The following is a 15,457-nucleotide window of genomic DNA, read 5'->3' as shown; positions in this document are numbered from 1 at the left end:
AAAATAAACAAAAACACAGCGTGCTGCGGATTTAAATTCCGCACCGCAAAGTTTGTGAGGAGCGTGCTTCCATGTATGTACAGAACGGGCATGCTTTACATTATTCATGCTGGTCTGGCACTCTTGATGTTTTACCAGATAGATAATCGCCTATTTGGGCACACTCATTAAAAAAGTTTTGCCATCCCTGTGCTGGTGAATATTGAGCTAGAGATTCTCCTTGTTTAAACAAATGATGGAAAAACATCGGAAAACCTGGGATATGAAAATTAGCTGTGTGATAAACGCCAGTATGCCTATGATCCACACCGCCACATCCGATCTTCACTGAATATTTCTGAATATAAAAGAGTTTGGCCTGGAAATTCCCCAAAAATTGACAAAAATTCCACTTTTTTATACAAATTTGCAAAAACCTTGTCCACAACGATACATTGTTATATACAGTATAGTTATTCCCCTCCTGAATAATGATAAGTGGTAAAATGAATACATTATTTGATAATATAACACCTATGATGTGATCAAGAAGCAATGCTGCATCTGTAACTGTAATCTACAGGGGCTTCTGGAATAGGAAAAAGGGGAAAACATAGTTACATAGTTACATAGTTAGTACGGCTGAAAAAAGACACATGTCCATCAAGTTCAACCAAGGGAAGGGAAAAGGGAAGGAAAAATTTCTACACATAGGAGCTAATATTTTTTTGTTCTAGGAAATTATCTAACCCTTTTTTAAAGCCATCTACTGTCCCTGCTGTGACCAGCTCCTGCGGTAGGCTATTCCATAAATTCACCGTTCTTACTGTAAAGAAGCCTTGTCGCCTCTGCAGCTTGAACCTTTTTTTCTCCAGACGGAGGGAGTGCCCCCTTGTTTTTTGAGCGGGTTTTACAAGGAACAGGATATCACCATATTTTTTGTATGTGCCATTAATATATTTATATAAGTTAATCATGTCCCCCCTTAGTCGTCTTTTTTCAAGGCTAAATAGGTTTAATTCTTTCAATCTTTCCTCATAACTTAAATTCTCCATGCCCCTTATTAGCTTCGTTGCTCTTCTTTGTATTTTTTCCAACTCCAGGGCATCCTTTCTATGAACTGGAGCCCAGAACTGAACTGCATATTCTAGATGAGGCCTCACTAATGCTTTGTAAAGTGGCAATATTACATCCCTGTCCCGCGAGTCCATGCCTCTTTTAATACACGACAATATCCTGCTGGCCTTTGAAGCAGCTGATTGACACTGCATGCTGTTATTGAGTTTATGATTTACAAGTACACCAAGATCCTTCTCAACAAGTGAATCCGCCAGTGTAGCGCCCCCTAGGACATATGATGCATGCAGGTTGTTGGTACCCAGATGCATAACTTTACATTTATCTACATTAAACTTCATTTGCCAAGTGGACGCCCAAACACTTAGTTTGTTTAAATCTGCCTGTAATTCATGAACATCTTCCATAGTCTGAACTATATTACATAGCTTGGTGTCATCTGCAAAAATAGAAATAGTGCTATTAATCCCTTCCTCTATATCATTAATAAATAAGTTGAATAATAGTGGTCCCAGCACTGAACCCTGGGGTACACCACTTATAAACGGTGACCATTCAGAGAAGGAATCATTGACCACAACTCTCTGGATACGGTCCTTGAGCCAATTCTCAATCCAATTAATTATTTTCTAAACCTATAGTCCTTAATTTACCCATTAGGCGTCTATGGGGGACAGTGTCAAATGCCTTTGCAAAGTCCAAAAACACTAAATCCACAGCGGCCCCTCTGTCTAGACTTCTGCTCACCTCTTCATAAAAACAGATTAGGTTAGTTTGACAACTTCTGTCCTTAGTAAAACATGGTTGGCCAGAATGTATCAATAACAATTTATCTGATATTTAGAATTGACTTCTACATGACAAGTTTATTTTAAATCCAACACTTTTCCAACACTGGTCACATACCCACTGGCTCATTGTGACATCACCTGGATTGTGTCATTGAGAAATCATCAGCTGGGTTGTGTCATTGTGACCTCTTCAGCTGGGTTATGCTATTGTGACATCATCAGCTGGGTTATGCTACTGTGACATAATCTGCTAGGTTGTGTCATTGTGACATCTTCAGCTGGGTTATGTTGTTGTGACATCATCAGCTGGGTTATGTTGTTGTAACATCATCAGCTGGGTTATGGTATTGTGACATCCTCAGCTGGGTTATGCTATTGTGACATCATCAGCTGGGTTATGCTATTGTGACATCATCAGCTGGATTATGTTATTGTGACATCATCAGATGGGTTATGTTATTGTGACATCATCAGCTGGGTTGTGTCATTGTGACATCATCAGCCTATAAAAGGGCAGGTAAGGGGAAAACATCACTTTCTCTGACTTTTGATAGAAGGAGAAGGCTACTGCTTTTCTGAGCAACTTATATACTGCTTTTCTGAGAAACTTATATACTGCTTAACTGAGCAACATATATACCACCAATATGAAGAGCCCAGGGCTGGCTGTTCTGCCATGTCTCTGGGCAGCATGGACCTTCATCGGTATTATTACCAGTTACACCATAACTATGTTTGAAGGTCATTATAAGACACCATTGATGAGCATCAGGTAAGAGACTCTTTAGAGACAATGTAAAGACACTTAAGACCTAAACAGGAAATGTTAATAGTAACAAGAATTCTGGACCATGAGGATCTAGATTAGAAAAAAAAAAAATATTTCACAGTCCTGTATATTACTGCAGGGAATTAATAGGAATTTATTGTAAAGAAGAAAAAAAAAACATAACAAAATATGAATTTCATGTTAAAGGATATTCCCATAAAAAGTTGTCATGTTATGTTATATGACTAGGATATGCCATAATAGTCTGACTAGCAGTTCTGTTTGGGGAGTTGGCACTTTCTGAAAATTCAGAGGAAGATACTGATCTGCCATGTCTCTGGGCAGCATGGACCTTCATCTGTGTCATTACCACCTACACCATGACCATAGTATGGAATCTACTTAATAAATCCATATTTATTTATTATCTTCTATAATAAAAAAGAAGTAGAAATAAATCTTAGAAGATACAAATATATTAAAGGGGAACTGCCCATAGTGATAATCCATTAGAGTCTTTCTTCTTCATGAACATTGGATTGCTGGAAATTTTTTGTCACTTAGTAACATGGAGGAATTCCTATAACTCCGGCAGTAATTTCTCTTGTGTTACTGAGAGCTCTAGTCACCTGCACGGAGCTCTACTAATGTTACATATGGATTTTATCTCTTCCCAGCGACACTGGAGCGAAATTCCCAGAGTCCATAGTGCTGACGATAGTGAACACCATCTCTAACCTACTAAGTAAGTGCCTTATATTTATATCTGGGGTAAAGCTCAATATAAGACCTTGAGTCGTCCTCTACTGACAAATTATTAGTAATTCTATCCAACCATTACTTATATCTGTCTCTGGGAAAGATGAGTAACAACCAACATGGCCGCTATGACAGTTCCAGCAGAAGTTGTTACCTGTCTTTCCCAGACCCCTGAATGGCTAATCTGCATAGTTATTGAGTGATACGTCCCCTGCACATGTTATTATCTTCACATTTATATAACATATCATTATTGTGTGTAGTACATGTAACATCTATGGGCTGATGTCTTGTTCTGTATTTCAGAAGTCGCCATCATGTACGTAATGTACAGACTAATAGAGATCAGAGCGGCTGAGAGACAAATCTGTGGCGTCATCTTCCGGAAACTACTGCTGGCGCTCGGATGGACGGCCTGTGTGGGGAACTTGGTAACCATATATTTACAGGTTGGTGTATATAGTGTTAACCGGGACCCTACACTGTGGAGTAAGGGCCCCTCAGGGTGCCGGGCCCTCAGCTGCTCATCTATGACCCCTGACCAAGGAGCACTGCAGGGACTGTGTATAACCTGACAATGGAAGGTGTCCAGGATAATATAATAATATGGGGGACATGTGCGCTGTATGATGACATGTATACCATGATAGGACGAGTATGACGTGTAATATATTATCTGTGTGTTTCATTCTAGAAATGCTGCGTGCGGGATTATATTGGCTTGGCGGCATTGATCTGTACCGGACTCTACAGTATCTGCGTGGCAGGACCTCTGTACTCAGCATCCAGGGACATCCGCTGTGTACGCTGTACGAAAGCTGCCCTGTCCATACTGATGTTTCTGGCCTTCATGAGCAGTATCCTTTCCAAGTCACCAAGTTATCATTTATAGAGAAAAGCATCTTTATTGTAATGATAGATCTCCTTATTCCTGTGCCCCATCATCATCACTACAGATAACACTAATGTGGGTGATGAGTAGAGATGACGTCACCAGCGGTTAATACCCTGGGCTTCTCCTGGGGACATGACCACCAGTACCCGCAGCTGAAGCAATTAAAGGGACATGTCGATTATTCTTTATTTGGTCAGATTACAATTGGGCATTGGGGAAGTTTGGTCCCCATAAAGTGACCCATAATATAAACCATTTCTTCTCCAGCTAACGTCTAAATAGAGCCGTCATTATGTGGAAGAAATAGTTATTATGGTACTTCAGCTTAACCATCACATAACGGACTATAAACAGCACTGAGGTATAATGAGCTGCTTTCTGGCTCATTCCTCAATAGCTGTTTAGTGACAGGACCCCTCCTCTATGTAATTTACGTCATTGTCTGACGCGTTCCTTACAGCTTAATTTATCCACTTACATGTGACACTTGAGAAATGAATATAAAGTCCATTTTACAGGTTTTTTATTTTCCTATATACATCCTCCTTGCAGGGTTGGCATGTAAAACTGCGATATATGCCATCTGTACCAGCGATCACTGTATACAGGTATGTGTGTTTTACCATTCAGAACAAAGTTCTATACCACTTTTTCTTCTATATAATTATATATACAATAGATACAATCCCGGCTTCCCCCAGTCCCAGTAATAATTTCTCACTACATGGAAGAATAAGAACAACAGAAAAGACAAAGTCAAATGTATTTTTTCCTCTTCTTTTCAGTCTTCCAAAACGGCACTGATGATCCTGGAATGGCTGGTGTTATTCGGCTCCTGCGTAGGTATCATCCTGCTGTATCGGGATTTCCAGGTCAGTATATGGGATCAGATCTATTCTACATATTCACACTGCTCCCTCCTTATTTCTTACACATTTATCTATAAAGAAAGATTTAGGCCACATGAAAGTCTATGCGGATCTAAGTGCATGATGCGGAAATGTAAATCCAGGCGGAGGAGGGGACTGTGGCGCTCTCAGCTGTCCTCCCCCCTCTGCTGCTGTTGTCCGCTCAGTCCTCCCCCTCCAGAGACTGTTATATATCAGGGAATCTCAGGGAATAGGAATGGATATAACGTGTCCTGTTCTTTCTCTTCTCAGGTTCTAACAATAAGATTCAGGAAGAGCCTAAAGGAGGACTGGATAATCCTGAGGGACGACCTGGAGGAAACATCACCCAGCAAGGAAGAAAAGGAGCCGGACCCTGAGAAAATGGGGCCCTAGGCTGTATTACGGTGTTAGGACCCTTTGTCTGAGCTCCAGTCCCAAAGCAGCTGGACAGACTTATATTATTTGTATATATTATTTCAAATACAAATGTATTTTCTTAAAAAAAAATCATAAATAAATATTTATTTTTCTATTTATTCATGTTTTGTCCTTTTTACCAAATGACAAAATATTCTACTGCTCTGTACGGAGAAAGACTACCATGTAAATTAAGCATCCGGTATCTCCCAACAGTCCCACATTTCATGGAGTTGTACCATGAAACGGAACTTAAAGGGGTGGGGATATATATATATATATGTGTTCCAAAATGGGCATATTTGGTATATTTTGTGGGCATTGCTGTGTGGATCGAGTACAGTGCCTAAATGTCCTACAAATGGGTATCTAAATGTTGGAAGGAATGGTGAAGTAAAGTGATATGACGAGAGGTGGAGCAGGGACACGGGAATTGAGATTTTGGCTACATAAACAAATACAGCCCCAAATTACCAGCAGAAAAAAAAAAAAAAAGCACAAAAAAGTTTGACAAAACCTTTGTGTGAACATACCCAGTTGCAGCACATACTGCTGAGTGGGAGAAAGAAGTTCCGTGACTACAGTATATCACTCAAGGCTTAAATAAATGTGGAGCCGGCCGTGCGTCAAATTAACCAAATGAGTGAATGATCGGCGCTCGTTTTCACGGCGCATATAGATATATAGAGCCGTGTAAAGAACCCTTAGAAATGGCAGAGCGAGATGTATCACCACATTCTTGTGTGGAATGTCTGTGGTAATTCCATGAATGTTTTTCTGCCCTTTTTTGCTGACACAGACAATATAGAAACTCTGGATTTACATCAAATCTGCTGTGGGAATATACGAGTAACACGTAAATTAAAGATTTATTTGACATCTGCATAGGACGTGGTGTTGGAAGTCATAATCTAGATGTAGAGCAGCACTTGGGAATCACTGACTCAATTGTGGTATTAAAACGCCTCACAGTTGTATATCAGAGCAAAAATAATGACTCAAATGCTGACTCTGCAGATTCTCTGACCTAGAAGTGGAATGGAATTTGATCTACTGTATAGGAATTCTTGGTCTCACTGATCTACATTATGGAGGGGGACATGCTTCTGTAATTTTTTATTTTTATATAAATATTGTGGTGGGGATAGATAGATAGATAGATAGATAGATAGATAGATAGATAGATAGATAGATAGATAGATAGATAGATAGATAGATAGATAGATAGATAGATAGATAGATAGATAGATGATAGATAGATAGATAGATAGATAGATAGATAGATAGATAGATAGATAGATAGATAGATAGATAGATAGATAGATAGATAGATAGATAGATAGATGATAGATAGATAGATAGATAGATAGATAGATAGATAGATAGATAGATAGATAGATAGATAGATAGATGATAGATAGATAGATAGATAGATAGATAGATAGATAGATAGATAGATAGATAGATAGATAGATAGATAGATAGATAGATAGATAGATAGATAGATGGATGGATAGATGGATAGATAGATAGATAGATAGATAGATAGATAGATAGATAGATAGATAGATAGATAGATAGATAGATAGATAGATAGATAGATAGATAGATAGATAGATAGATGATTGATAGATAGATAGATAGATAGATAGATAGATAGATAGATAGATAGATAGATAGATAGATAGATAGATAGATAGATAGATAGATAGATAGATAGATGGATGGATGGATAGATGGATAGATAGATAGATAGATAGATAGATAGATAGATAGATAGATAGATAGATAGATAGATAGATAGATAGATAGATAGATAGATAGATAGATAGATGATAGATAGATAGATAGATAGATAGATAGATAGATAGATAGATAGATACTCACACAGAATTGCAGTGAAAAATGGTCACCTATAAAAGGCTGATATACACAAAAGATAGTGAAATTGAAAATCTACTGCAGAAAAATCTGGTCTAAATGGGAGTGGTCTTCTCAAAGAGGTGGTCTATTGGAAAGATTTCACTGTATTTAAATAAACAGATGAAAATGACAGTGATACTGATTATTTCATCACCCCAGACCACCAGGGATGTATACATTAACCAGAGGCGTAGCTAAGTTCTCCAGAACCTGGGGCAAAAGATTCAGTTTGGCGCCGTCCCCCCTGAACCTCTTTCCCGACATCTCCTTCCCCCTCGCTGGGTTTGCTTTCTCTACCAATCAATGAGGTATCATTTTTTTTCCATCTTTTTTCTTTTATGTAAATCGAGCATAAAACCATTGGTACATTTTACAAGCAATATAACTATATAAGGGAGTTAACATAACAATAAATGATAAAAAAATAAATAGAGGAGGTCAGTGTTTCTGACAAAAACAGATTGTATAACTGAGGCTAATAAGACTATATGGCGACATAATGAACAGCCTCCTCATGTAGATAGTGCCACAGACACCCCCTATAATTAGTGCCACACACCTCCTCTTGTAGATAGTGCCAAACACACCCCCTCTAGTAGTGCCACACACCTCCTCTTTTAGATACTGCCACACAGCCTCCTGTAGATAGTTCCACACAGTCCCCCTGTAGATAGTACCACACAGCCCCCCTGTAGTATGTCACGGTCTGTGGGTATATGGACCCACTAGGCCGCACCGCCGTAGCGGGGAGGCAGCTGGCCAAGCAGCAGAGCACCCAAACAATACAAAGGGTACCTGCATAGTCCAGACAGTGGCTGAGGCTTTTAAACGGATGGAGGTGGGTGCAGCAGGTTATGCCAGATGTGGTGAATGACAGCAGATACAGCAGTTTGCGCCAGACGTGGCGGATAACACTGGACATGGCAGATAACACTGAATGTGGCAGAAGGTACTGGACGTGGCAGATTACAGCAGGTGCTATAGGACACGACTCCAACACTAACAGGCTCAGGAACAAGGACACAGCACGGGATTCGGAATACAGGTAGCAGGGCATGGGTAACAACAGGAACAGGATAACACTAAGGGACCATTTACAAGACTGACATGGGAATACTAACAACGCTCAGGCAATGAGTGAAGGGGCAGGACCCTTCTTATAGTCCAGAGTGATCTGGGAGCAATCAGTCAAATATAAAACATGTGTGTGCTCTGGCTCTTTAAGGCCAGGAATGAGCTAGAGCGCGCACCCTAGTGGTCATCGCAGGACAGGACGGCCGCATGTGCTGGCATCTCTGGGGAGGAAGACGTCTGCAGGATAATAGGAGTCTGCGACCACGGACGTTACATAGTAGGATAGTGCCACAGTGCCTTCTATAGATAGTCACCCACCTTATAGATAGTGCCACCATACAGTATAATAACCTAGAACTGCCCCATATATAGAGAGAGTGACATCAAGGGCTTCCCCGGGCACAGCACTCTAAGTAGAGCTGTATCCGGGGAGTCCTCGGCGAGTGGAGAAGCTCCCTCTGATCCTCCGCTCTAAACTAATGCTAAACCAGGGAGCTTACTGTTCCTTGCTTCAGCATTAAGTTCAACTGTATCTGTGTCCTGAGGACAGGCTACCTGGGACAAATGAGAGGTATGATTCCTCTCCCGGAGGAGGAGCCCCTGACGTCACTGTCCATAGTTGGATAGTGATGTCAGAGGGGATTCCGTTCCAGGAGGAGTAGTCAATTGTACCTGCGCCCGGCCCGGCACCCCTACCGTCTGTCCCAGTTGCACCCAGGGCACATACCCTGCCTGCCCCCCAACCTAGCTATGCCCCAGCATTAACCCCCTTACTGCCTTAGACCACTATATTCTACTGTCACGATTGTATATAGGGTACACTAAGCTTGCATTGGGTGCACTACGTTTGTTGGCATTATTAGTTATAGGGGCAGTGTGCTGGCACTGTTGTGTATAGGGGAAACATGTTGAACCATGTAAGCGCTCATGTTGGGTTTACTATGGCTCATGGATAATAGTGTATGTGCTGTATTCAATCTGAAAGAGGTGCCCGTAATACTTTGAAAACTTGTATAGATGAGATTTTGCTGGTCTTCTTTATAGGGAGCACTTGGCTGGCACTGCTTATGGGGAGCACTCTGCTGACTAGGATGTCGCTATTAATGAGGGCACTCTACAAATGTAGTATCTTCATGCATAAATGTAATAAAAAATGTGTTGTTCAAGACTATGATGCAGGGAGGTTGGATGGTCTTTGAGTCTGAAGAGCTCTACTACCCAGTGTAAGAGAATTAGGCCCACTAGAAATATAGTCTTCTCCTTTACCATGTGGGGGACGGTAAATAACTATCATCACGATCCTGGTGACAAACTCTAGATTTATTTCATGTTGTATGTGGACCCTTAAAGAGGTTAATAGGTCCTTCTTATTACTTTTAAGAGCCTAGCATCCCATATATTTTCAGATGTCATGAATATCTATGGAGAGGCAGGATATTTGTATGATGGGTATGCTGTGTGATGATGTTCTACCAGGTTCTTTGGAGGACATGACTGCAGAGAACTGCTGACATAAGGTTCACAGATGGTGGAGATGACATGTATATTCATTATCTGGATTTTTTTTTTCAACATCAAATGAAATCTTTGGGGAATTAGGAGATCTATGAAAAGTCAAATTAGTTTAAGGAATTCCTCCAGGTTCTTCTTTGGCTTTTTATTTTGTGTGATAGACTGCAGATTCTAGCTGTCACCCTGTCTCTCTAAAGGACACGTCTGTTCATAATGAGAAATATTAGACATAAACATAGACAGTTCTTTGACATTGTGCAGTTTAAAAATCTATCGATCCATCCATCCATGCATTCATCCATCCATCCATCCATCCATCCATCCAGGAGTGCTACTAGAATTTATAGGGCCCCATAGCAAAATGAGATGGGCCCTCACCACTTAGTAAACTGGAAAAGCAGCATAAGTAGCAATAATTGCAGGTATAAATGATAGTGCCAAATATCAGAGAACCAACATAAAAGTGCTAGATAGCAGAAAGCCACCAACTTGTTATTCTCCAAAAAAAGGGAACACATTTTTTGCACCTGAGTGCCCCTTTACAGCTGCTAGGCTATAGTTACACGCATCCGTCTGTCTGTCTGTCGGCAAAAAAAACAGCACTCCGCAGATATAAGTAAAAAATAGGGGTACTTTAGTAACCTTAGTACAAAGTTTCAGCCCCGTCCACTGGAGCCTTTGAGAAAGGCTCCAGGGGACGGGGCTGAAACGTTGCACTAGGGTAATAAAGTACCCCTATTTTTTACTTCTATCTGCGGAGTGCTGCCTATTTTTTGCCTCTATATAGACGGGACATTAGTCTGTTCCCCAGCTGCCTGTGCTGGTGGACTTTGGATTCTATCTATCTATCTATCTATCTATCTATCTATCTATCTATCTATCTATCTATCTATCTATCTATCTATCTATCTATCTATCTATCTATCTATCTATCTATCATCTATCTCATATCTATCTATCTATCTATCTATCTATCTATCTATCTATCTATCTATCTATCTATCTATCTATCTATCTATCTATCTATCTATCTATCTATCTATCTATCTATCTATCTATCTATCTATCTATCTATCTATCATCTATCTGTATATCTATCTCATATCTATCTATCTATCTATCTATCTATCTATCTATCTATCTATCTATCTATCTATCTATCTATCTATCTATCTATCTATCTATCTATCTATCTATCTATCTATCTATCTTATTCTATCTATATCTATCTATCTATCTATCTATCTATCTATCTATCTATCTATCTATCTATCTATCTATCTATCTATCTATCTATCTATCTATCTATCTATCTATCTCTATCTATCTATCTATCTATCTGTCTGTCTGTCTGTCTGTCTGTCTGTCTGTCTGTCTGTCTGTCTGTCTGTCTATCTATCTATCTATCTATCTATCTATCTATCTATCTATCTATCTATCTGTCTATCTATCTCATATCTATCTATCCATCTAATATCTGTCTGTCCGTCCGTCCGTCTGTCCGTCCGTGCGTCCATCCATCCATCCATCTATCTACTATCGCTATGTCCCTTAGCCTATATCCCATGTAATGACAGTCAATGTGGTCGCATCGCGGTAATTTTACTTGTGATGTAGGCTAACGGACAAAGTGATTTTTCTCCATGCAACCAGTGTTGTGGCCAAAGTCAACGTGTAGCCCCAGCCGAAAATTATACTATGCAGATGTAGCCAAGTTTATATCTTGAATAATAACTTTCTGCAGCGTGATATTACACAATAAAAGCCAATGAAAAATCAAGTTAAAGTTTCATGACTCTGTGTAGTTAAAGCATTAAAAGTCAAGTTAAAGATGGCTATATCTGTATATCAATGGACATATATGAGATAGATAATAGATGAAGAAATCCAAACTGTCGTGCCATGGTCAGTTGCAGGTCGCAACACAACACGACCAAATTGACTTATTACTTGCGATGTAGGCTACGGGACATAGCAATCTTTGGCCGTGCAATGTATGTCGTGGCCAAAGTCACCATGTAGCCCCAGTTTTAAGGTGATTTTACACGTGGCGGATTCACTGCAGATCTTAACTGCGGATTTGCGCAGGTAAAGTGTGCAGCAGATTACAGTACAAGGCAAGTAGATGAGACTTTGCAAATCTCGTCCACATGCTGCAGATATTTTTTTACGATGCAGATTATCAAATCTTTGATATTTCGTTAAATTAATACCTTAAAGGGGGGTCTAATTTCCTAAAAATATTAATTTTGGGGGTGTTGACAGTGTTTTGGCACTTCAGAACATCTGTAATGGTCGTACAGATTTTGGAAAATTTGCTCTCCAAGAGACAGCATTGCTCACCATTCATTGTAACCTCCACCGTGCGCCCAGCGTGTAAAAAATGGTACACAGTAGCTGTGGTATATGTGTCTAGGTGTGTTTACCCAGTGGCATGCACCAGATGTAAAAAAAAAAAAAATCACCTAAATTCACATATTCCCATTTTTTCCCCATTTTTCCTTCCATATGTTGAAACAAGTAAAATATATCACTTATGATTTTACACAATATGGAAGCCCAATATGTTCTGAGAAAAACAATACCAAATACATGTAGGCAGTAATAGGACAACAATTTGCTTTTAAATCCGCACATGGCTAAAAATTGAAAATGTGCCTGGGTAGGAAATGGTTAAGAGGCTTACAATTTTGTTTATATTAAGACTGTCGTATGAAACACCATTCTTAATAAATTCCCCCTCTGACTAGCCGCGGATTAAGAGATCTGTTTAAAGAAAGCAAAACCTCGACTGCAATCAAATATATTAAGAAATAAATCAGCACAGAATTTTGGACTAATTTGGATTAAAAAGAAAAAGCAAAAACAAAATGGTAGACGTTTACTTATAGGGGTTCCCCTGAGGGAAAGTTCAGACGCAACCCTTGAACGGAGTCCCGACGCAGATGTGACGAAGCCTTAGGCAGGGTTCACACCATGCGTTTTTTACATGTGTATTTTCGTTTTGATTGATGAACTCCCATTGAGAGGCATGATCAAAGCAAAACGCATGCTAAAGATGCAACAAAAACCCACAGTGTAAACCCAGACTAAGGCCTCATGAAAAAGACCATAAGGCCCTGTTCACACAGAGTTTTTTGTCCCGTTTTTTTATGCAGAAAACGCGTCGGAAAACGCACCGAAAATGCCTCCCATTGATTTCAATAGGAGGCTGAGGCGTTTTTTTCCCGCGAGCAATAAAACATCTCGCGGGAAAAAGAAGCGGCATGCCCTATCTTCGGGCGTTTATGTCTCTGACCTCCCATTGACATCAATGGGAGGCAGAGAAATCGCGTTTCCCTGCGTTTTTGCCCGCGGCGCTCAATGGCCGCGGGTGAAAAATGTGGCAAGCAGCGTGCAGGCACATCAAAATCTTCTGCCTGCAAAAAAACCTCAGTGTGAACAGGGCCTAAGGGTTTTTCTTCGTCTGCAAATACGGATGCACATCCGTAGCTGTCCGCGATTGCAGAAGCGCCCATAGACTACTAGGGGGGAGTCTGTGCCACAAGTGCGGACAGGAATAGGACATGTTCTATATTTTGCGGATTCTATGGGCCGCAGGCCCGGACACATATCTGTAAATATACGGAAAGGTATCCGTGGCTGATAGAAGTGAATAGGGTCCACAATTTCATCCGTAATTACCTGATTCGTAATTACGGATGAAAACTACGGTCACGTGCATGGGGTCCCAGAGACTACTACGTGCCTGTCAGCGAGCCCCACAGCTGCTGTGTGTACAGGGAATATCTCTGGTAATAATATTATATTAGGGAATTGCCTGTCCACAAACTTCACCCTCACTTTTGTTAATCTGCTGCCTATAAAAATAAAACCCACGTTGGCTTGTACGTGGCACATTCTAAACATATTAAAGCAATATTTGTATATTTCTATTTAAAACTCATGGATAAAAGCAAAGGTGTAGCAGCGGCCTTCCAGTCATATTTACATGGTGGACTGTAGCTCCGGGTTGGAAATCTTCCAGGAACAACAAACTTTTGATATGTGATACTTTGTCAGTGCAGATTCTGGGACGTATCATCCTACAAGATTCCTGGCACCTACCCATGAGATAAGCCTCAGTGTTTCAGATGATGTTGTCAACTTGTTTTATCCTCAAACTGATGTGCTGGGTCCCTGGTATTTTATTCCCTGAGCAGCAATTGAGGAACGGCAAAATACAGTATTTTCTACAGCTGCTGCTGTCAATTCATGCATCACCCGTATATAATGAGCGCTCTCCCACGTCAGACAATATACAACGGTGTTATTATACTCTTTACTCAGTATTTGCACTTTATTTTATAGGAGGATTAGTGTTGGCGTGACAGCTTCCATTATTTGTAGTATGATCTCCTAAGATTCACGATCCGTAGATCATGGACTGTCATGGTCTAGAGCAGTGGTCCCTAATGTTTTTTGCACCGAGGAACAGTTTGATGCAAGAAAATTTTTCCAGGGACAGGTGGGACGGGGCAAGGGGTGGGATGGGGCAGGGGTTACAGTCAGTTCACACATCGCGTAATTATGGCATATACCTGTATTAAAGTACATGTATTATGCTGCGGAAAATCTGCATAATACAGTAGCAGCAAAGCGGATGAGATAAAATAAGTCTCATCCACATTTTGCGTAAATACTGAGCAGAAAAACCGCTCAGAAATTGACCTGCGGTGCAAAATTTTATTCCGTAGCATATCAATTGTTTTTGCGTAAACACTGCTTATTTATTGCGGGTTTTCCCCATTGAATTCAATGGGGAGGTAAAATCCACAACAAACAGCAGCAGGGGTGTAGATAAAAAGGCTCATGGACCCTGGTGCAAGAATTCAGCTTGGGCCCCCCTACCCCTCCCCAACACCACCAGACCCCTGCCCGCGCCTATGCCCAGCCGCCTTGCCCAACAGTCCCCATGGATGCCCCCACAGTATAATGCCACCATAGCTCCCCCACACAGTATAATGCCCCTATAGTATAATGCTCCCCATAGCTGCCCACCCTACAGTATAATGCCCCATAGTATAATGCCCCCCATAGCTTCCCCCACACAGTATAATGCCCCTATAGTATAATGCTCCCCATAGCTGCCCACCTCACAGTATAATGCCCCCATAGTATAATGCTCCTCATAGTTGCCCACCTCACAGTATAATATCCCCATAGTATAATGCCCCATAGTTCCCCCCACACAGTATAATGCTCCCCATAGTTGCCCACCTCACAGTATAATATCCCCATAGTATAATGCCCCATAGCTTCCCCCACACAGTATAATGCCCCCATAGTATAATGCTCCCAATATCTGCCCACCTCACAGTATAATGCCCCA

At 40.7% G+C, this 15,457-nt stretch overlaps 1 protein-coding gene across 1 annotated transcript; it reads left to right on the top strand.

The window, feature by feature from the left end:
* Window positions 1-2,414: 2,414 nt before the first annotated feature.
* Window positions 2,415-5,600, top strand: LOC142741579 (DNA damage-regulated autophagy modulator protein 1-like). The gene is made up of 7 exons (XM_075850941.1): window positions 2,415-2,619; window positions 3,294-3,361; window positions 3,682-3,824; window positions 4,070-4,232; window positions 4,823-4,878; window positions 5,056-5,142; window positions 5,431-5,600. The coding sequence occupies exons 1-7, from the start codon at window positions 2,495-2,497 to the stop codon at window positions 5,551-5,553; spliced, it is 765 nt and encodes a 254-aa protein (XP_075707056.1). The 5' UTR covers window positions 2,415-2,494; the 3' UTR covers window positions 5,554-5,600.
* The last annotated feature ends 9,857 nt before the right edge of the window (window positions 5,601-15,457 follow it).

Source organism: Rhinoderma darwinii, chromosome 2 (genome assembly GCF_050947455.1).
Source record: "Rhinoderma darwinii isolate aRhiDar2 chromosome 2, aRhiDar2.hap1, whole genome shotgun sequence".
Lineage (NCBI taxonomy): Eukaryota > Metazoa > Chordata > Amphibia > Anura > Rhinodermatidae > Rhinoderma > Rhinoderma darwinii.
Note: the sequence above shows the minus strand (reverse complement) of the source record. Positions and strands in the feature narration are given on the sequence as shown.

What these genes read in the sequence shown, in the direction of transcription:
- LOC142741579 (XM_075850941.1), top strand. Translation starts at nt 2,495, where the DNA reads ATGAAGAGCCCAGGGCTGGCTGTTCTGCCATGTCTCTGGGCAGCATGG. An exon ending in GTTTCTGGCCTTCATGAGCA is followed by an intron (nt 4,233 to 4,822) that starts GTATCCTTTCCA and finishes TCCTCCTTGCAG; the next exon opens with GGTTGGCATGTAAAACTGCG. An exon ending in TGCTGTATCGGGATTTCCAG is followed by an intron (nt 5,143 to 5,430) that starts GTCAGTATATGG and finishes TTCTCTTCTCAG; the next exon opens with GTTCTAACAATAAGATTCAG.